This window comes from Prinia subflava, chromosome 4 (genome assembly GCF_021018805.1).
Source record: "Prinia subflava isolate CZ2003 ecotype Zambia chromosome 4, Cam_Psub_1.2, whole genome shotgun sequence".
Classification (NCBI taxonomy): Eukaryota; Metazoa; Chordata; class Aves; order Passeriformes; family Cisticolidae; genus Prinia; species Prinia subflava.
Genome location: NC_086250.1, coordinates 66,706,026 through 66,726,375, shown reverse-complemented (window position 1 = coordinate 66,726,375; position 20,350 = coordinate 66,706,026). Strand labels below are relative to the sequence as shown.

Here is a 20,350-nt window from a genome sequence, read left to right as displayed (position 1 = left end):
TCCTGGCCTGTACCCAAATTTTCTAGGACTGTAAGGACTGCAGCAGAGGGACCACGAGGAAATGATGTGTTTTCAGTTTAGGTGAGAACTGGTATAAATTTACACTTGCCTGAACAGACTGGGCTCTTGTATATTTGAACATCCTGTTAAAGGCAGCCCTAAACTTACATGCATAGTTTTCAGATATGAAGTGAGCCAAGAGAAGAGGTTCTGTTTTCTGACTTTATTCACAGAGGTAGTTCCAACAGCAGTTCCACTCACTCAGGCTTGCTAAAAAAACCCCAACAAATCCCACAAACAGCAGGAAACGTAGCAGTGGAGAAACACATGAATGCTGAATATCCTTAAAATCATACATAGATTATGGCAATGCTTAGTCCCTCCTGCCTCTGTTCCCTGTGGCAGAATGCTGGTTGGTTTAACATTCACATGTCACTAAACATGGCACAACAACTGAAGGCACACTCAGAGGGCAGAGATGTTGTGCTAAAGTATATTTAATTCTTTGGGACTTAAGACCATGGATGGAAAACCTCAGGGATTTTTAGATGACTTCTGCGGTTTGGATATTTCATAGGCACTCCAGTTTAGGAAAAACCTGAATTACATTTCTATGTTAGAAGCTAAGAATTTTGGCAGTTATGATGGCACACATGCATGGAGAATATATTGTCTTGATTTAAAACAGTGAAGTCTGCAGAATGTTGCAGAGGAGGTGAAGTTTTACAGTACAAGAGCCTGTGGTATTCACAGTTACCTTCTGTGGCTGAGTTACCTGTCACAGCAGGACAGGGCTGCTAACTTTGGAACCACAGGATTTAAGTTTTTCTGAAGAACAATTCAGAACAAACCAGAACACAGAGGAAGTGATGACAAGTTGTTTGCAGTGAGCTGGAGGTAAAGCATAGACAGCAATCTGCAGTACCTAACTCAGGAGTTAAAGCTCAGTGTAAAGAGAGACTTTTTTGAAATGAGCAATTTGATTTAAAACAAATTTAAACTCCCTTCACAACCTCAGTAATTCTCTAATCTGTTCTGCAGTTATTTTTAAAAATAACTATTAATGAAGTTAAATAAAGTTTAAATTGTTATAATAATGATAAGCAATGGTGATCGTGATTAAAGCCAAATTACAGCTGCTTTGTTTGCATGGTCATTCTTAGGTGTTCCTCCCCACTGTTAAAAGTGTGCTATTTTATTAAAACCTGAGATCACATTAAAAAGGCAAACTCTTAGAGCTCATGATAAATACTAAATTTCATTTAGTGACCTACCCTTAGTTTTGTTTGGTCCATATTTTTTCTTCTTACAGTCCTGGAGAATTGAACCTTGGGAGGTAGCAGGCTTTTACTGTCCCTCCTGGGAATACTTTCTGAATACTTCCTTTTCAGTATTTCATGGAAGGAACAATAAAGGTACACAAGCTGCAAATTCCTAGTTCTGACAGTAAGATATTTCTGAATAAAGCATGACTCAGCAAAGCTGCAGACAGGAAAGAGAAAAAGAATTCAGGTATTAATGGACATGCTGGGTATTACCACAGGGTAATTGGTTATACCTGTTCTCAGGAGCCTTTTTTCTCACTGATTATGCTTTCACCTGCTGCGAGCTTCTTGTATAAATAGTGCAGTTTATCTGGCTGAGGTGCTTCAGCATCAGGGGTCAAGGGAATTTCAAAGTCAGAGGAGCTCTGGGAGTCCCTCCTCAGCTCCAGATCAGGAGTCCTGGAGCTGTCACTTATTTCCACCAGCACATCCTGAACGTGGGCAGTGCCACTTTCTGCAGCTTTCTCACAGCCTTTGCTTTTCAAGCCACAGGCACCATCGTGGGCACAGGGTCTGTTCTGACCTGGTGGCTTCCCCCTGCTGCTGTCCAGCTGAGTGTCCCTGGGGCTCTCCTGCAGCACAGGAGCCACTGCTCTGCTCCCACCATTGCAGTCCAGGGCGCTTCTCTCCTGGGAGGTGATGAGCACTGTGTCCATTTGGCTATCCCAGCCCTGGCTCCCCTGCTCTGATATGTGTGTTGACTGAGAAGAATTTTGGGAGGAGATGTGTGTTGAGTCACTTACTCCATCTGAATCGCTGAAGAGTGACTGGGACCCACCAGCATCTGCTGAGGATGGGATGTTGTCCTCATTTTCAGAGCTTTCCTCTAGTTTGTTACCTGTAAAAAATTCATCCCAGCAAGGGACACTGGCATTAGACTCCTGCTGGTCACTAGTTACTCCATTGAAATTGGCTGTGGAAGTGGCATCTGGCTCATGAGGAAGAAATTGAACTGTATTTTTTTCAGATTCTTCTTCATCATCTTCATCATCATCATCATTTGATTCCTCACAGTCCACGAAGTCTACCTTGAGGGAGGTGTAAGTTGTGGTCCCTTTGTAACTTTCTGTGCTCTCATTAATGTTTTCTTTAGAATTTCCAGACTGTCCTGTGCTGGAGGGCCTGTTCTCTCCTCTCTGCTGTTTTGGAATTTTAGGCCTTGTAAAAATTAATTCTGAATCAAAGAGATCATCTTCATCTGGCAAGAAACAAACAAAAAATCACGAAGAAAAGTTCACATCTCTGCTAAAATCTTACTGAGAGCAAAGTTTTAAATAAAAATTCATTTAGTATAAATTGAGGAGAATGCTCTTTAACCCAACTGGAGATTTTGCAGGATGATATTGACAGCGTTTGCCTTGCCTTGGTTAGCACAGTCCCTCACAGAGACAGAACAAGCTTTCCCAGGGCTTGTCTAGGACTGAGGGAAGGAACTCCATCCAAAAACTTACAGGGCTGTTGAGCATTAAGTACATTTTAAGACTGCAAACAAGTGTGTTTTTACATAATTAGTGCTCTCTCTCCCCCTCCTAATACCTAAGTTCATGTAATTTCTATTTCTGTTGCTTTGAACACACAGACAGACTGTCGTGAACACCAAAGCTTTTGGCACCTATCCTTAGTCTCCAGACTTGCATTTAAGGTGCAGTAGCAGCAGCAGAACCTTTACCTGTATCAGATAATTCTCTCTTGTGGGGTCTCTTCAGTGTTCCTAAGGGCTTGTACCTGGGTTCCATGATTCTTCTGTATGACCTGCATAATGGCTTTAATCTGAAGGGAATGAGAATCCAGTTAATATTTAGAATTCAGCAGATGCTTTCAGGAACAAAAGTAAATCCTTTAGCTTGTTTTAAGTACACTGCTCCATGCCTTTCACTGGCATGGCAGAAAATGTTAGAGCAAAAGCAGCAATATCTAGGACAAAGTCCTTGATTCATTGGCGAGCTTCAGCAGCTGAAAGGTAGAAATCTGTCCTTTCAATATATTTACCTTAAAACATGTACAGTTTTCAGAAACTATCTTGTAGTTCCTTCCTTACAGAAGAGAAGCTGACAGGGTTCAAAATCTGACTACAGTTTTATTCAGTGATTATTAAGTGGAACTCTCCTTTCTTACTAAGGAGGAAAGGAAAAAAGAACAAGAATCTTTGTGCTGCCAGCATCTACAGCAGCACAGGAGAACCGGCCTCTGATGCTGTGCAGGGGAGGAGTTCAAGAGAAACTATTTAAAAGTTTAAAAGAAACTTCTGAGAAGTAGCAATGACAAACAGAAATGGGTCACAGAACACAGCGAGATGAATCTGTATTCAACTTCCTCCCAGAGTTTACCCGCAGAAAAGTCTCTACACACAGATAGAAGCAGAATACAAACTCTGAGACTCAGCTCAACATACACGTGTGCTTCAGAAAACCCAAGTCTGTGGGAATGAATGTAGAAAAAAAGTCTGACAGACAAATAAAGCAAAAGGCATTGGCCCTCCTCAGAGGCTGGGATTCAGGAGGGGAATTGTCCTTACAGGAACAGAGTTTGGATCCCCTCCCTCCAGCAGCCACTTGTCACTTACATTTCCATAACTTTGTCCTCTGTCCCACCCACTGGCAGTACGTTGGGATACACGTTCACAGGACAGATATAGCTCAGGAAATCCTTGATCTGAATTCCAGAGAAGAAAAAGCAATTTAACAAATTACAACAACAGTTAAGAATGTCACTTAAAGGCAGCACTGATACGAGCACATCCAAAAGTACTACCAGTAATCCAGTAATCTTTATGTAAAGACAATGTAGCCCATGACTCTGTCAAAGTGGGTGTCTCTGGAACAAGGAAACAGACCTGAAAGGGTGCTGAGAACTCAGCCTCACCTAACACCTCACTGCAATTATCAATTACTACACAGACATCAGTGTCTCTGAAAGAAAAGGTTGGGCAGACCTGGAATGTGATCCAGTGCTTCCTTGTCCTTACTGCTGCTGATCTTTTCTAACATGCATTTTTCTTACTGGAGCTCAAGTCTCCAGTTATGCAAATCAGGTATTCCTTTCCTATTCCTAAAGTACCCTGTAAAAGCCCATTATGACAAAACACATGGTTTTTTCCAAGCCTTACTCTGTTGTCTCTTAGATGATCTCCAGTAAATTTCTTGAGGACTTGTGTCCAGTTTGGGGCACTGCTGCTGAGGCTTTTTCAGCGCTGAGCACTGGAAACACTTGCAGGTTGCAGATTACACTGATATTTGTACACTATCACCCTGCTATCAGACAGCAGGAGTGTCCTGGGGTGGCCCATAATGTAACTGTAATTTTGTATCTAGCAGTTATTTACTGTTATTTTTTGCCTGTTGTTGTTGCACTTGTTAGGAAACTTACTTTTTCACTTCTATCTACTCTTGTTCCTCCCTCATTGGTGGAAAGGGATTAGTTGAACCTGTAAAGGAAGACAATTCCTTCCAGAGTGTTCTCCTTTCAATTGTCTCAAACCAAGACAAGGACCCATCTGTTTTTGCATGTGGAGGTAGGAGTGTTAGTTACACTACCCCCCATATTCTGCCAGCAAATTCCACACTGGGACCTCCATCTAAAATCCCACATGGCAGAGCAAATTTAAACTTAATCACAATCTTAAAAACAGTACTGCCTGCCTGCCTGCCTCCATTTTGTAGTGCAAGACTTTGTGACAGATCACTGTTAGCACTGATCCACTTTCAGTTCCTTAGGAGAAAGTAGAGTTTTTAGAGCTGTATTGAATCATGTTAAATGAAAATGTGTGATTGTGGGGAGGATGCTGCCATGACCAATTTCCTTTTAGTCTTTTAACACAGAAAAAGGGGCAAGAGCAGCAGTCAAGATGTGAGAAAATTTGGTTTAAATGTGTGGGCTAAGAAAAGAAGGCAAATGCACCCAAATCTGAGTAACAATAGATAAACAACATATTGAAAACTAAAACTCCATGCTTTAAGCATTGCATAGTTACACAATAATCAAAAATAGAAAGGCAGTCAAACAATTGTAGAAGTGACCTATACATTGAGAACAGAGAACAGGAAATAGGCTTGTTATCCTGCCCTAACAAGTTCCTCTGCAGCTATAATAAAACAAATTTCTCTGTCTTCAGCATTCAGAACTTCCTATCTCCTTACATCTTATTACTGACAGCATTTTTCTTATTATGACAAGTCATGTCATCCACTCTAGAATAATCAAAACTCTTTTACATTTTTTTAATCAATGTATACTCAAGTACTAGAAGTATACAAACCTCGCTGTATGAAGAATGGAAAGAGAAACAAGCTCTGTACATTCTCTCCCCAGTCCTAGAAAAACAGAAGAGACACAGAAATTAGGTAACTGCTCTTAAACTGAGGTCAACAGACCAGCATAACCTGCTCTTGAAGTCCATTCTGAGATACAATTATACACCTAACAGGCAAGATACAAACCTGAAACAACAGGTTTCTGTGTGGTTCAAATGCTCACCTCACTATTACATTGGTTTTCTTTTTCCTTTCCCCAAACCACATTGTGGAGGGTTTGATGCTGATTATGTGCAGGGGAGTTCCATTGAGGCAGGTCATCCCACAGGGCAGTCTGTTCCCTCGGAAGCAGTCTTCATCCTGTCCAGTGGATATAAAATTCAGTTCAACAGTGACCTTTTTTACCCAGAAATTAAGCAGCATAGTATCTAGCCAAACCAAGTTCCTCTCTCACTTCTAATTCTCTTGAAAGACCCTGTCACACCTTGGTTCTTTAGTGCAGCTAGCAAAGCAAATCAGTCAGAGAGACCAATGCCCCAGTGTGGATCTCAGGTTCTACCTGTGTTCCTCCAAGCTGGAGCCTCCAGCCTGACAGACATCCCAGAAATGGATGGCTACATGCTAAAACCAAACAGTGCATGGCTGCAGCAGGCACCACCTGAACTGCTTTTGATACTGAAATGGGTAATACCTGATTGATCTACTCTGCTGCTTTTCTCACTTCACTTAAAACCACCATTGTTAGGCTTCAAATACAATTAAATTACTTCTAGCATAAGTGAATATATTCTCACTTAAAAAAAAAAAAAAAAACTAACAAAAACAACTTCAACCCACCAACTAAGGTTTTCACTCTCCTCTACATTAAGTCACCATTTCACCAGTCTTCATTAACCCAACAGGCCCCAAATATCAACCCCTATATCCACACTCTCACAGCAAAGGTAGGGGAGGCTTTGCAGAACCCACCCGAGGATGTCGACAGGCGTGAATCTGCGTGTGTTGGTCTGTGGTAACGTGGCACAGGATCTCTGGCATGTTCCTGAACATATCAAGTTTGTTCATGTGCACCTAGAGAAAGCCAGAATTTATTCTTTATTAGTTCAATGTGTTTGCCAGACTGCAGCTGGAGCAGCTATATACATGTGATTCTGCTCTTCCCAAATGCTGGCAGGCATTTAAATTATTACTCCCAATGATGTCCAAGCAGAGATGTGTCAGCCAAAACTTGGACATCTAGAACAAGTAGAACTTACCACCTATACTGAAGAAGGATGAATACTCATGGGAAAAATCAGAATATATATGCTAACTATTAATGTTGTATGCAAATGACTTTCATCATTCACAAAATAAAAGGGAGCGAGGTAAACACTGAGCTTGAAAACTGGGAATTAGCTTTCCTTTGGAAAGTCCAGATGTTCCAGACTGAAGTCAACTCATTAGCTCATTTTGAGCACAACTGCACTTTTTAAGGGAAGTTAATGAAACAGGCATAACTGTGACCTAGAGCAGCCCTCTGAACAGCCATTGGCAGCTCAGTGTTGGCCACAATCATTATGAGGATCTGTTCCAAAGCATCAATTAGAGAAACGTTACCTTGATTCCGAGTTCCTCGCTGAGGTTTATGAATAAATACTCATATCCATAAGCAGCTTTGCAGTTCAGCCACACAACATGATTACGAGACAGCGAGGTCCAGCCTCGCACTAACTCCAGGATCCCATTTAAACATTCCTCCTGAAAAGTGTAGAAAATGCTGTCAATCATCTTGGAAGATGCTTCCAAAGTGCTGTGATTCAGTAATGCAAAATGGCATTTCCTAGCAAGACTTTCCTAACAAAGGGGTAGTTAATTAATTAATGGTTTTAAGGGCCTTTCTTCTCACAATTTATTAGACTTACCCGGCTTGGTATGTGATAAAATTTGGGATCACAAAAAGTAGTGTCCAAATACACACTCTGGATGTCTTTTACCCTGGAGGATAGAGATGTGATATCAGAGTAAACATTGCATCACAGTGCTAAGATACACCACTTCCTCTCTCTTCAAAAGGAGGTAATTCTACCCCTTGGTTACAAAGAATACATCAAATGGAGCTTGTAACTGCAGTACTCAATTATATTTAATCCAGAATAAAAAATGAGGAAAAAAATAATGAATACTTAGACAAATTGTCCATGCCATATGATCTTCTGTTTTTTCTATATCCCAGAAATAGCTTACCTGGTCCCTGAATGCAAAAGCTCCATTCTGGCTGCTTCTCCTTTTGCAAGCCTGAAATCTCCTGTGTACAACACAGTGCCATTCTCGCCTTCAAACAGAAACCTGCAGACAGCAACACTTGGGTCAAACTCCTCATTAAATGCCAGGTGGTGACACATTGAAAGTATTGAAAGGACATACATGACTGAACCTGGACAGTGACCAGCTGGCAGGAGTGTCACCACTACATCTTCTTTCTGGAAGAGAGGAGTTAGTGTTATTTTCAGACTGTAGTAAATACTCCCAGTACTTTTGTCAGCACAGTCAGAGCAATGTATTACTCCCCACAGCCTCCTGCAGCATTTAGCATTGCTTTTAAAACCAGAGAGTCTCTTCACACTGCAACAAACACTAAAGAGCAACCACCATCCTGTCATGGCAGAAGAGATGACCAAGTATTGTATGGGGCTTATAAAGCAAGTTGGACAGGACAGTTCTACTTCCTTGGTTCCTGGTGGGCAAGTACAGAATCACAGAATAGTTTGTGTTGGAAGGGACCTTTAAAGTTCATCCAGTCCAACTCCCCTGCAATAAGCAGGGACATCTTCAACTAGACCAGACTGCTCAGAGCCTCCTCCTGACCTTGAATATTTCCAGAGATGGGGCATTCACCACCTCTCTGGGCAACCTGTTCCAGTGTTTCACCGTGGTTGTTGCAAAATGCTTCTTCCTTATATCTAGTCTGAATCAACCCTTTTTTAGTTTAAAACTATCACCCCTTTTTCTGTCACTAGAGGAGAGGAAGGGCACATGTGTTTTAAAAATAGCTTGTGCACTTCAATGCTGTGGCTGTGTTTCCTGTACTTGTGTAAAACAGCATTACTGCCCATGACTGACATATGAACCTTTTTTGCCTGTAACTTACCTCACCAGATGTTTCATCTACTAAAGAAATCTGAGTTGGAGTTTCAACTTCCAATGCAACCTGTAACAAAATGATTAACTGCATTATAGGATTTACTGAACATTCTCTTTCATGTTTATGTCATGGTATTCATTATGCAGACATCTCTAGCACTCACTGTGGCTAATGCTAAGCCTGTAAAATTAAACTCATTTTCCCATAGTAAGTCATAAATTTCCATTTCCAGTGGAATAAATTTTCCTAAAAGTTATCTAAAAATTAAGTGGAGATACCTCAACCAAGGTGTGCATGCCTAAAAAAGTTAGAGCATGTTGGACTTCTATCAGCAACAGCTCTTGTTCCTCTGGATGGATCACTTGTCTTATTTTTGGATGACTGCAAAGTCAAAAACATTCGAGTTCCACAGCAGTGGATTTTGCTAGGACAGTTCTGTGCTGCAACACTTCCCACTGCCCCCTATTACCAGAAGCAGAGCCCACAAATCACCAGGAGCACATATTTGTGTGTTTGTGCTGAGATAATTGTTTTTATTTCTGTAAAAAACCTCATGTTCAATTTCATAATGCCTGCATCTGCAAAGGGAAAGACATATCTTCAAGTCACACCTGTACATAAAACTGATCCCTTGCAGTCTGGCTCCAAACACTGGAAATAATGTAAATTTATTAATTTTTTCAATGATTTTATACTAAAACTTCTTCATTTTATAGTCTGTTTTCCAAAAAGCAAAAGGAAAATCATATAACTTTAAATTATATACACTCCAAGCAATAAGAGACTTTAAATAAAGTGAAAGAGAAATGAAGGACAGAAGCAGAGAGACATGAGCAAGGTAAGGAAATTAATACAAGTTCAAATGTACAAATGATCAATGTTAAGATGAAGGCCATGCAAAGCTGAAATTGAGAGAAAAAAAAAATTGTGGGGGAGAGAATAGCAAGCAGCAGGAAAGGCACGTTGTTGGAAGTTCTTAAGCCCTGAAACACTGTATCAACACCAATATTTAGACACTCCTGAGGAGCAGAGAGCTGCTTCTTTCTGACAATCACTGTTGGAAAGTGCTATTTTCAAAATAAACACAAACTCACAATATGATTCTCCCAAAACTTGTATTTCCAGTTAGTCAACAACAATTCCTTAGTTACTGGTGAGCAGTAAAGTTTAACTTTCAAGCTGTGAGGAGACAAAAAAACACAGATAACTTTTTTTTAAAGTAGACATGAGGAACAATCTAACAACACATCAGCACCTGGCACCCAGTACATCAAAACCCTGCACTCAGAAACCTCTCATGTGAGGAGATCTGCAGATCTGGAGGCCTGCAGGCTTCTCTTCAGCACAGCAAATCCAAACCTTCTCCTGTGTGCCCCTGCCTGCAGGGTTTTGTGCAGACACAAATGCAGTGTGTGGTACCTAGTTATGCTTCTTTTATACCCTTGCACACACTCCTGGAACAGGCGTTTGGGACAGTAAGCACACAGCAGAACACAGAATACTCCTTATGAAACTTGAGCTTATGCACAGAGACCTGATGAGCAAAGAGATTCTCTGCTTACATCAGAGGAGATGCAATATTTACTCTAATAAATCAAAGAGAGCCTAGGAACTGGTCCACAACCTCCCTGGGCCCACTGCCACATTTGATCATCCTTATGGTGAAAAAGGTGTTCCTTGCCCTTTCTTTATGCACTTCCATGAAAAGTCTGGCTTCATCTTCTCTACCCCTACCTGCAAAGAGTGCTACATGATTGTCTCCTACTCCTACTCCAGCTCTCTCAGCCTCTCCTCACATAGCACATGGTCCTGGTCCCAGACCAGTATGGTGATGCTGACCAAAACACCGATCAATTTATCATCCAGGAGAGCCTGGGCTGGACACAGCACCCCAGAAAAGTCTCACAGATACTGGCCAGAGGGGGATAACTCTCCCTCAAACTGCTTATACACTTCAGAGAGTACAGCTGGCCCCTTCACTGAACAGACACAGCACTGTCTGTGTGTACCAACACCTCCAGAGAATGAGAGAGAGCCTCATCAAGCTCATGAATGTCATGGAGTTCAACAAGGCCAAGTGTACCTGAGTCTGGGCAACCCCTGCTATCAAAACAGACGGATAGATAAAAGGGTTAACAGCAGCCCTGCAGAAGATTTTGGGGTACTGGTGGATGAGAGGCTGGACTTGAGCCAGCAGTGTGCATTAGCAGTCCAGAAAGTCAGTATTTATTTATTTATATATTTATATAAAAAATATATAAATATATATAGGCAGGGGATTCCACCCCTCTCCAGTGGTGAGGCACTGGAACAAATTGTCCAGAGAAGTTGTGGGTGCCCCATCCCTGGAAGAGTTCGCAGCCAGGCAGGACGGGATCTTGGAGTAACCTGGTCTAGTGGGAGGTGTCCCTGTCCCATTCCCAGCCTGGGACTTATGACCCCTGGCAGCTCCTCCCCTGAGGCCGCCCCGCCGCCAGCCCGTACCTGCCCTCCAGCCTCCTCTTCAGGGCGGTCGCCCGCAGCCCCTTCATGTGATCTGGGGAGAGAAGCCCGGGGTCAGCCGGGGGACACACGGGGCGGGGACGGCGCACGGGGGGTGGGGCACACGGGGGAGGGGAGGGACACACGGGGAGGGGGAGGGACACACAGGGGAGGGACACACACGGGAGGGACACACGGGGGAGCCTGGCGGGCCCTCACCCTTGTGGCAGTGCGACAGGAAGAAGGCGCGCGCGCGCAGGTTGTCGCGGTCGAAGCGGTCGATGGACACGGCCGGGTACTCGCGCGTGCGGCCCCCGAACCGGCTCATGGCGGGCGGCGCGCGCTTCCGCCCGCCCCGCCCCCAGCCAATCCCGAGGCGGCCCCGCCCCGCGCCGGCCTATCAGCGGCGGGCACGGCCTTTTAAAGGGGCCGCGGCCGGCGGTTGCCTGGTGACCGTTGGCGTCGTGAGGGGACGGCCGTGAGGGGACAGCCGTGAGGGATCGGCCGTGAGGGGACAGCCGTGAGGGGACGGCCGTGAGGGATCGGCTGTGAGGGGACGACCGTGAGGGGACGGCCGTGAGGGATCGGCCGTGAGGGATCGGCCGTGAGGGGACAGCCGTGAGGGGACAGCCGTGAGGGATCGGCCGTCAGGGGTTTGGGGTTTGGGAGGAGGCCGTGAGGGGCGCTGCCCTCGCCCCTCGGCCGCCGCTCCGCCCCGAGTGAGAAGAGTCCCCGTTTTGCGTCTCTTGAACCGAGGTGGGCCGCCTTAAGGGCTGGGTGGGCGGGTTGTGGCCGTGGCAGTGGGAGCAGGGTGAAGTTACGGTCGCAGTGCAGTTACGTGTGCAGGCCAGTTCTTCTGCCTGAGCATCTCGGAATATACTAGGAACTGTCGAGTAGAGCAGGTAGAAGTCACTGGAAAGAAGGGAACTTAGATTAGATATTAGGAAGAAGTTTTTTACAGTGCGGGCGGTGAAGCACTAAGACAGTTTTATCAGTGAGGTTGTGCTGCCCCAGCCCTGAGACAGTTCAAAGCCAGGCTGGATGGGGCTTTGACCAACCCGATCTAATGGAAGGTGTCCCTGTTCGTGATAGGGGGTTGGAATGAGATGATCTTTAAGGTCCTTTCCAAACCCTTGACATCCTATGAAATCTCTTACTGGCTCTTCTGGGACCCAAGCAGGTGCTGTGTTTGCTGACTTGGGTTAAGTGATGTAGGAGAGGTACAGCCATCTCCTCCGGGTCCCCTGGTTAAGTCTTACCAGTGCAATGTCCAGGTTGATCTCCTGGGACATCATTCATGTAGTTTCTTGAAAGCCCATCTGTTAGTGCTAGAGTTGAGTTTTTTTTTTTTTTTTTTTTTTTTTTTTTTTTTTTTTTTTTTGTCATGTCCTTATCTCTACATATTTTGTTGGTTTCCCCCTTTCCCCTTTTTCTCAAATTTCAAGGTCCCTGATCAGATAAGCTTGCTGGAATAAACATTTTTACACTCTTCACATGCCACGTGACTGGCCAGATGTGGTTCTCATCACCACCTTCCCCATTTGCTGCTCAGCTTTTAGTGCCCATAGATTGTTTTATGGCTTCCTCCCTTTCCTGTATCCCCGTGTTGCAGTGAAAATGGTCCTTGAGCAGATGCCCTAAGGGAGCAGACACTCTTCCCCACAAACCCTTACAGCTTGTGTAACTGTTCAGGAAAACACCATCAGTGAGTCCAGTTAGGATTCCACAGTAATTGTGTTGTGATTAACATTAAAAATGTGTTCCCGAGGCCAAAGCACTCACTGTTTACCCTAAATTAGGAGCAGGCAAACATTGTCATCTTAGCTAAGTCCACTTCACTGGTCAAAAATTCCCCTTAAATGTAAAGTGTTAATATTAAATGGAATATTTTCATCTTCTTTATTTGCCTTTATCTGTCTGTGGTCTTTCATCTCTCCCCTGAATTCCTGGCTGGAGCACAGCTCTCCTCTGCTATGCTACAATGAAAACAGCTCTGTGCCTGGAGCCTGGACACATAACAGACAAAGAATACACTTTTCAAATAGCAGCCCCCAAATGGGATAATTAATAATATCCCATTAGTGGCTTAGTGATTTTGTATAATGCTTTCATTATACAAAGTCATTAAGCTGGAACTTTCCATATATGATCTTTATTTTTTGGGCAGGAGCTCCTGTGGACAGGCACTGTGGATTGATGGTGACTCACAAAGTGCCAGACCTACCCACATGTCTCGAAGAAAAACATTCATTAGGCGAATCCAGCACGTCCTGTAAAGAAGTACTCAACACTAATGACATGTAAGTTATCACAAAACACTTAATTTCATTATAGCTTAGCATTTGTTAGGATCTAATGTTATTGCTAATCATATTGACTGTCTAAAGTGAATATTGACTGACAACAGTTCTCATCAAACACTGATGAACAAGCACAGAGCTTGAAAAATCCTGTGACAGCTACAAAAGGGCCCTTTGCAGCACGGGAGAAAAAAAACTTCTGTTGAGATAGGCATCTCAAAGACCACCCTGAATTTAGAATAAGGATCTGTTCTTATCCTGGTAATTTGTATTTGATACCTCATAACCAGATGGGAAAATTACTTTTTTATTTTAGTAAATGGCTGCTTTCAATTGTAAAATGCTGCAGTGCCTGGTAAAAGAATGCTTGGAGTACTGAACTGCAAGAAATGGTTTAGTGTTGCCAGAAAAATGCCCTTTTGCATGTTTTTATTGATCTCTAATAAAATATATTCAGTAAGGGATGAAAGGCCCTTTCTTTATTTCCTGATGGCTTTCATACAAACAGATGACAGGTGTGCAGACTTCTTTCTGCTAGTTCCACATTGTGATGGTGATAATTCTTGATATAATTTTCCCAAAGATTTTTATCTTGTGGTGCAAGACCTTTTTTCCAATTTCTGCTTTTCTAAAAGACTAGTGACATTTTGCATTTGATAAGACTTCAGCATTCAACTTTTCAAGTTCTCTGTTGATATAGGAACTTGCCAAGTAAAGAAATTGGGCAAGGTTTGGAGGCAGCATCCTACCCACAGGGAAGGAGACTGTATTCATCCTCTCACTGCAAAATCCAGCAGCTTTCACTCCTTGGAGATACTTTCCTAATTATGAAGCTGAAGCTTGGTGACATTTCAAAACTGGGAAAGGACTCATCTCTGATCATACCTGCTAGGCATGACAGTGATGTGTGTGTTTTGTTGCAGAAGCAACAAAAGTTCCATTTGAGTGGCAAAATAAGATAGGCTTAAGCAAAAAAATGCAATGAAATTCAGATATAAGGCAGAAGTCAAATGATTTATATTTTTTTTCATGTAGTTCTAATCCATCCCTGGTGAGTATCCACTCTCTGCAGGGTTTTTTATTGCTTTTTGTTGCCATTGCTTTTAGGTTGTTTGGTTTTGGCTTTTTTTTTCATTTATCTATTTAATTAGTTTTCAGTTGGAGTTTCAGCTTGTCCCAGTTCTGCTCTTTACAGGTTTAACAGCTGATTAACCTGTTTGCTGTGTCTGAGCAGACAGAACAAATGAGGTTTGTGTGAGGAGTCAGTGGCAGTCAGTTTGACTGGGCAAAGGTGGAAAGGGGTGAATGCTGGAGTGTGCCTTGTCTCCTTACCCAGGTTATCTCTGTCACTGGCACTGGGGCCGTGTCACTCACTGTGCATTCCTCCTTTCCCCTCCTCTCCCATCCTGAGTGTTTGCTGTTCTTCAGTAACAACCCAGGTCTTCATTCTGTGGTTCCCAGTTTGGTGTCACTTCAGGAGCAAGGAAGAAAAACCTGGACATCTGCCTGCCTGCCCCAAGGGGACAGCAACTGCAAAGATGTGAAATTAAAAAATACGGCATTTAATATTTTTTAATGCATCAATATGCACAAATTTTAGGAAGGTTGAGTCAAGATGTATATGGAAGTACAGATGAGTTGGGTTTGTTAGAGGTCAAGTGGTGCATTTAATTTGATTCCAACTGCTTGTAACATTTTCCTTTTTTTAGTCTAAGACTTTGAACTCTGTAATTCCTTTATTTTAAAATGTTGCTCTATCCATTACTCTATGTACCCAACAAAATCACTTGCGTCCCTCTTCTCTATTTAATTTTTTAAAGTCTAATTTCAGGAGTATGTCTGAAGTTTCTAAAGTCATGACTAAAGCTGACATCAAACCAAAATCTATGCATCGTGCCAGAAAATGGTCAGATGATGTGGAGAACTTATACAGATTTCAGCAAGCTGGATACAGAGACGAGGTGGAATATAAACAAGTAAAACAAGTTGATGAGGTAAGATTGAGAACTTTGTAAGAGTTCCTACTTTAAACTTTTGTCTCATGTAAAATGATTGAATAAAAATGGAGGTGCTGCTTATTTCCTTTCATTTGGGCTAGGTTCTGATACAGTGTGTTTCCTCACAAGTCTGATTTAAATTCTTGAGCTGTTGTTAACTGTGTAGAATAACTCATTCACAGAAGTGAAACAGAAACACTACCCAGCCTGTGTTTTGTTCCCCCTCTCTGATGCATTTAGAAGCATCACAGATCTCTTTGAGCAGATGTAGCTGATCTCCAAAGGAATAATTCAGTGTTGAGGGAAGAAATATTTCAAAGTGATTTCTCTGAAACTTCCCCATCAGTCTGTCAATAGACTTGATAGGAAACTCATTGACTGTCCATGGAGTCAGTGCTGTGTCATTGCTACTGCTTCAGTTTGCAGTTGGATTGTGTGGTAGCACAGTCAGGCTTTGTGCACTCTCAGAACTTGGCCTCTATCAAAATGATGTCCACAATGGGAATATTTGATGCCAGCTGTACTAAGGCAGTTGTGGCACAGGCTCTTGTCAGCACCAAGGGCTTGTGCTTCTGCTCACTGCAGTTGGTGGTGATGCTCCCCAGCACATCAAATGAGCTGTTGGGTAGTGCCAAATATCCAGTGGCTACTCAAGGTTCAAAATAGCAACTGGCAGGTTAATACAACAAACAATACATCATTTATATTACAGCTCTGTAATTTATCTTCCAAAGCAGCAAATATAGTATAAAGAACACACTTTTAAAAGATGTTGACCTCCTGTGCACATAAGAAACCACAGAAAGTTCCAAGAAAATCCCTCCCCATCCAGTTAACTCAAAACAGCAAAACACGTTGATGTGCATAATAGGATACAGTTTATTATTTAATCATGGGCTCTGATACCACTGCAAAGGCTGAGGTATAATTTTCAGTAACTGCAGCAGGAAATCACATAATTATTGTGGCAGGATCTGTGTGTGTTTAAGATTTATGGCAAGGCACAACCACTGGCAGTTAAACCCTGATGAAAGATAAAGAATAGCACTGACTCACAGTAATGTGAGTGTGCATTCTGTCCCAGCCAGCCAGGGCCTGGCAGTGATTCTCTTTCAACTTATACATTCCAAAAGGTCTTGTTTAGTCCATATTAGGTTTCTATAATGCAGTCATTACTAGAGGTGCAATTACAATGTAGGTGGAATGAATATTAAGGCTGTTATGTTTAGACAGACAATGCAAATTACACAGCTGTATGCCTGAAGTCATAAGGTAAGTGATGAAACCACTTCTGGGGCTCTCCAATTAGAGAAGCTCCAGTCAGACATCCTGTTGTCGGCTGTGCCTGGAAGAGAAATAAGATGCTTATTACCTGATTTTTAAGGTTTAGTTTAATCAGAATCAGTCATAGATGCTCAAGTTGAAAGAGTTACTAAAGCCATAAAGCTGTTGAATGTGCAAATGCTGAAGCCTTTAATTAAAACTTTACACTGTGGAACAGTGAAGAGCACCAGGGTGATGCTGGGTTTATGTGGGACTGACCCCACTGACTTTGAGACTGATAAAGTCTGCAGGTTACTTTATTTTCATGAAATTGCTAATGAAAATCACATTTCTCATGGTCAGAAGATGTGAAAGAAACCTTTAACCTTTTATGTCAGTCTTACAGAAGCAGACTTTTGCAGCCTCTCCAATTATTGAATCACTGAATACCTTCAATGTTATATTCCTAAACAAGGTGTTTGAAAAACTTGTACAATTTTAAATTAGCCTGTTAAATATCCTTAGATTTCTGTTTCTAGGGTTTTCAGATCACCTAACTTTATACTAAACTTGAAAACTGGTTTCTGTCATCTTGTTCTCAATCTGTGTTTAAAAGTCCAACATGTTAATAGAAAAATAGTATTTAGATGCAAATGAGGGTTTCCTATGGAAGTATACCCCATATTCCTTGCAGTGTTATACACAAACATCATTTAATGTGAGCATATTTGGGTGATTTTGTACCTTTTTGTTCTACTTATAGGTAGAGTGCTGGCCAGAGACTGGATTTGTTAAGAAACTTCAGAGAAGGGACAACACATTCTATTATTACAATAGGCAAAGAGAATGTGAAGACAAAGATGTCCCTAAAGTGAAAGTTTATGTGTATTAGTGTTGGTACTGTTCAGGTTGGTTTGTTTTTATAGATCGTTTCTTAAGAGCTGTCAGTAAACGAATTGTGTAATCTGGCTTACCTTAGGTATCCATGTCATGGTTAGATAGAAAGGGGAGTGCTGGAAATATAGAGAAGCCTGAATTATAGACACAGAAACTTCATTTTCTCCTTCCTATAAGCAAAAGTCTTAGTATTCTTCCTTTTCCTGGTTACAAATGCTTCGACATAAAGCTAAAAAGCTGCTAAATGGGCATCATGTATTTCAGTTACCTGTATAACATCTATGGTCAGTACAGATATCAATCTTTATTGCAAACAATATAATCTTGTTGACACTGGTTAATGTCAGCCACAGTCTCTTGTTGTAGCTAAGGGTTATGAGACTCCAAAGGGCCAAAGTGAGGCCAGAGCACTGACTAACATTGCCTTGCAGCAGAGCAAGAAAAACAAGCAAAGAATTTAAGAGAAGGATGCTGAAGAATCGAGTAACAATGGCCAGTGCGGAGCTGCAGATATAAAGACTGGTTATTGTGATAGAAAGTCACAACAGAAATGTCCTTCTGTCTATCCCCAAAGCATTTTTGTCAGGTGCCAGTATTAATTACTCAAAAAGGAAGTACTAATTGACTTAGAACCATATGCCTTCTCGTGGGGATGGATTGTGGATTCACAGGTGTTGGGAACATGGAGTATAAAACTCCAGGGAGAACATGAAATCCACTCTGGATAATCTTTAGGGGAAAGTGAGGGACACAGATGATATGTGGGATTTCTGGGCAGAAGTCATCTCATCTAACTTCAAATGTCACCTTATCAACAACCACACCTGATCCTGCTGTTTGGACAACTTTTGTTCTGAACAGAGAGAAGCTCTTGTGGGCACAATTGATTTATTTTAAGTGCAGCTATGTAACATTTTCTTTGAATGTGCTGCTGTGACATCAGCTCGGCAGCAGCTGCTGATACCTGGGCTACTCTGAGACACTCAGTGAAGATGAGGGACTGTACTTACCTTCACTCATGAGAGGATTTAATTAAAATACTTTGAGATGCCAAAACTCTTGTTAATTGACCAGTAGAACAGATTGTTGTTATGTAAACCAGCAGGTGTGTTTGTGGTGGCTACAAAAATTTGTCATTACTATTTCCTATCTCTAGTCTGTTGACCAAGAGTATCTAAACTAAGCTTTAGGCATGAATTAGCAATATGCATTTGACCACCTATCTTATGGATATTCTTCATTTATTTGAGCCTAAGATGGAGGCAAACTCAAGATGAGAAATAGAAGACTTACAGCTCCTAGTTAAAATAAGTAGTATGAGTAATAACAATATTTAAAAGACCTCATTGACAGTGATTGGTGATGATCTCATCTTATTTAGACTACTTGGAAACTTTTAGCTTAAATTTGTATGAACTCTGTTAGAGAAATGACTGAAAGATACTCTGAAGCAACTATGAAACTTATATTCTCAGAAAGTTTTAATGGCATATAAAAAGAGAGTTACTGCAATGGAGAGAAATAAAGCATTGCTACAATGAATGTCACTTCAGCCTTTCATTATGATTTCTTTTATGCTTGGGGTGCTCTGGATGTATTTTTAAGACAGGACTTGCTTGCATGCTTTGCAGTTAAGTAGTGGGAACAGAACAATTACCAGATAACCCATCTGTTTTGTCACTTTAGTTTATTGGATTTCACTTTTTAGCTTTATAGATTCCTAAAAACAAAATATTCTAGTGGACATGAAAACAACCTTTAAAGAATTTCACAAAAAATAGATGTGTTGTATAGCCAGCTCAAATTTATTGTCAGAAATTATTGCTATCAGCACACACAGAAAAAGTGAGAACATTTGGTACAGCCATTTTCTCAGTCTATAAAAAAGACATAGTTGGGCATTCAAGAACAGGAATTAAAACTGCAGGTAACTTTTTAGGATTTAATGCGGATTCTTTTCCTCAAGGAAGATTTTTAAAAGTTGAAACACAGGTAGGAGATTTCCTGGGAATCCCTCATTTTACCTGATTACTCCTCAATATTTTTGCAATATTGCTGAATGCTTCTATCTATTTTAAAACCATGAGTGTGCATTTCATGCAGCCCATGGATATTTCCCTTCCAATGAGTAGCATGGGAATTCATGTTCCACTTTATATGAGTTGACAGATCCTCCCCACTTTGAGAGAGTGAATTACCTAGATATTACTTCCTTTTTTCAGCATTGTCAATGCAAAAAACATTGAATGCCACTGTGATATTTAAAAGGTTCACAGGATGAAAAAGAAAGACAAGCCTTGTTATTAGCAAGACCAGTTTACAGAGATGACCTTTGTCAAGACTGTAGTGAATTTAGGATTCTCTCAGTTCTTTGGCGAAACACCAGGTTTCACACTGGCAGTGTTGATCTCAGTTATAATTGTCCTGTGACACCCAGTTCATGCTAAACTTAAGGTAACGTCACCACTCCTCCAGCCTGCCAGAGTTCCTCCTGACCGGGCATTGGTGTTCAGGTGTGCTGGCTGAGCATGCAGCTGATACCTGAGTACCAGCAAGGTTTCCTCTGCTGCCTGTGGGCTGCTGTCAGAAGAACTCAGTGTTTTCTCTTAGCTGAAACATCTGTAACTGAAATATCCCTACCTCAGTTTTAAGCTGTGGAGAACTGTGAGCTCACTTGTCTCTTAAGCTAATTATGAAGGAGTATCAGAAGTAA

At 41.8% G+C, this 20,350-nt stretch overlaps 2 protein-coding genes across 4 annotated transcripts; one reads left to right on the top strand and one right to left on the bottom strand.

Moving 5' to 3' along the window:
• Positions 1–46: 46 nt before the first annotated feature.
• On the bottom strand, positions 47–11,555 carry DCLRE1C (DNA cross-link repair 1C). Its single transcript, XM_063397004.1, has 14 exons — positions 11,400–11,555; positions 11,184–11,235; positions 9,794–9,878; positions 8,706–8,765; positions 7,982–8,037; positions 7,802–7,903; positions 7,480–7,552; positions 7,175–7,315; positions 6,545–6,646; positions 5,799–5,935; positions 5,581–5,635; positions 3,889–3,977; positions 2,995–3,095; positions 47–2,523 (listed from the first exon to the last, which is right to left on the bottom strand). The coding sequence occupies exons 1-14, from the start codon at positions 11,506–11,508 to the stop codon at positions 1,565–1,567; spliced, it is 2,121 nt and encodes a 706-aa protein (XP_063253074.1). The 5' UTR covers positions 11,509–11,555; the 3' UTR covers positions 47–1,564.
• Positions 11,556–11,766: 211 nt separating this feature from the next.
• On the top strand, positions 11,767–19,214 carry MEIG1 (meiosis/spermiogenesis associated 1). Of its 3 annotated transcripts, XM_063397010.1 has the most exons (4): positions 11,767–11,936; positions 13,348–13,480; positions 15,312–15,474; positions 17,504–19,212. In XM_063397010.1, the coding sequence occupies exons 2-4, from the start codon at positions 13,377–13,379 to the stop codon at positions 17,630–17,632; spliced, it is 396 nt and encodes a 131-aa protein (XP_063253080.1). In that variant the 5' UTR covers positions 11,767–11,936; positions 13,348–13,376; the 3' UTR covers positions 17,633–19,212. The 3 variants fall into 3 exon arrangements, with proteins under 3 accessions (XP_063253080.1, XP_063253082.1, XP_063253081.1); XM_063397012.1 differs by lacking the exon at positions 11,767–11,936 and having other exon boundaries at positions 13,346–13,480; positions 15,301–15,474; positions 17,504–19,214; XM_063397011.1 differs by lacking the exon at positions 11,767–11,936 and having other exon boundaries at positions 17,504–19,214.
• The last annotated feature ends 1,136 nt before the right edge of the window (positions 19,215–20,350 follow it).

What these genes read in the sequence shown, in the direction of transcription:
- DCLRE1C (XM_063397004.1), bottom strand. Translation starts at nt 11,508, where the DNA reads ATGAGCCGGTTCGGGGGCCGCACGCGCGAGTACCCGGCCGTGTCCATC. An exon ending in AAGAGGAGGCTGGAGGGCAG is followed by an intron (nt 9,879 to 11,183) that starts GTACGGGCTGGC and finishes GTCTCCTCACAG; the next exon opens with CTTGAAAGTTAAACTTTACT. An exon ending in CACTGTCCAGGTTCAGTCAT is followed by an intron (nt 7,904 to 7,981) that starts GTATGTCCTTTC and finishes TGCTGTCTGCAG; the next exon opens with GTTTCTGTTTGAAGGCGAGA.
- MEIG1 (XM_063397011.1), top strand. Translation starts at nt 13,377, where the DNA reads ATGGTGACTCACAAAGTGCCAGACCTACCCACATGTCTCGAAGAAAAA. An exon ending in GTACTCAACACTAATGACAT is followed by an intron (nt 13,481 to 15,311) that starts GTAAGTTATCAC and finishes GTCTAATTTCAG; the next exon opens with GAGTATGTCTGAAGTTTCTA. An exon ending in AAGTAAAACAAGTTGATGAG is followed by an intron (nt 15,475 to 17,503) that starts GTAAGATTGAGA and finishes TTCTACTTATAG; the next exon opens with GTAGAGTGCTGGCCAGAGAC.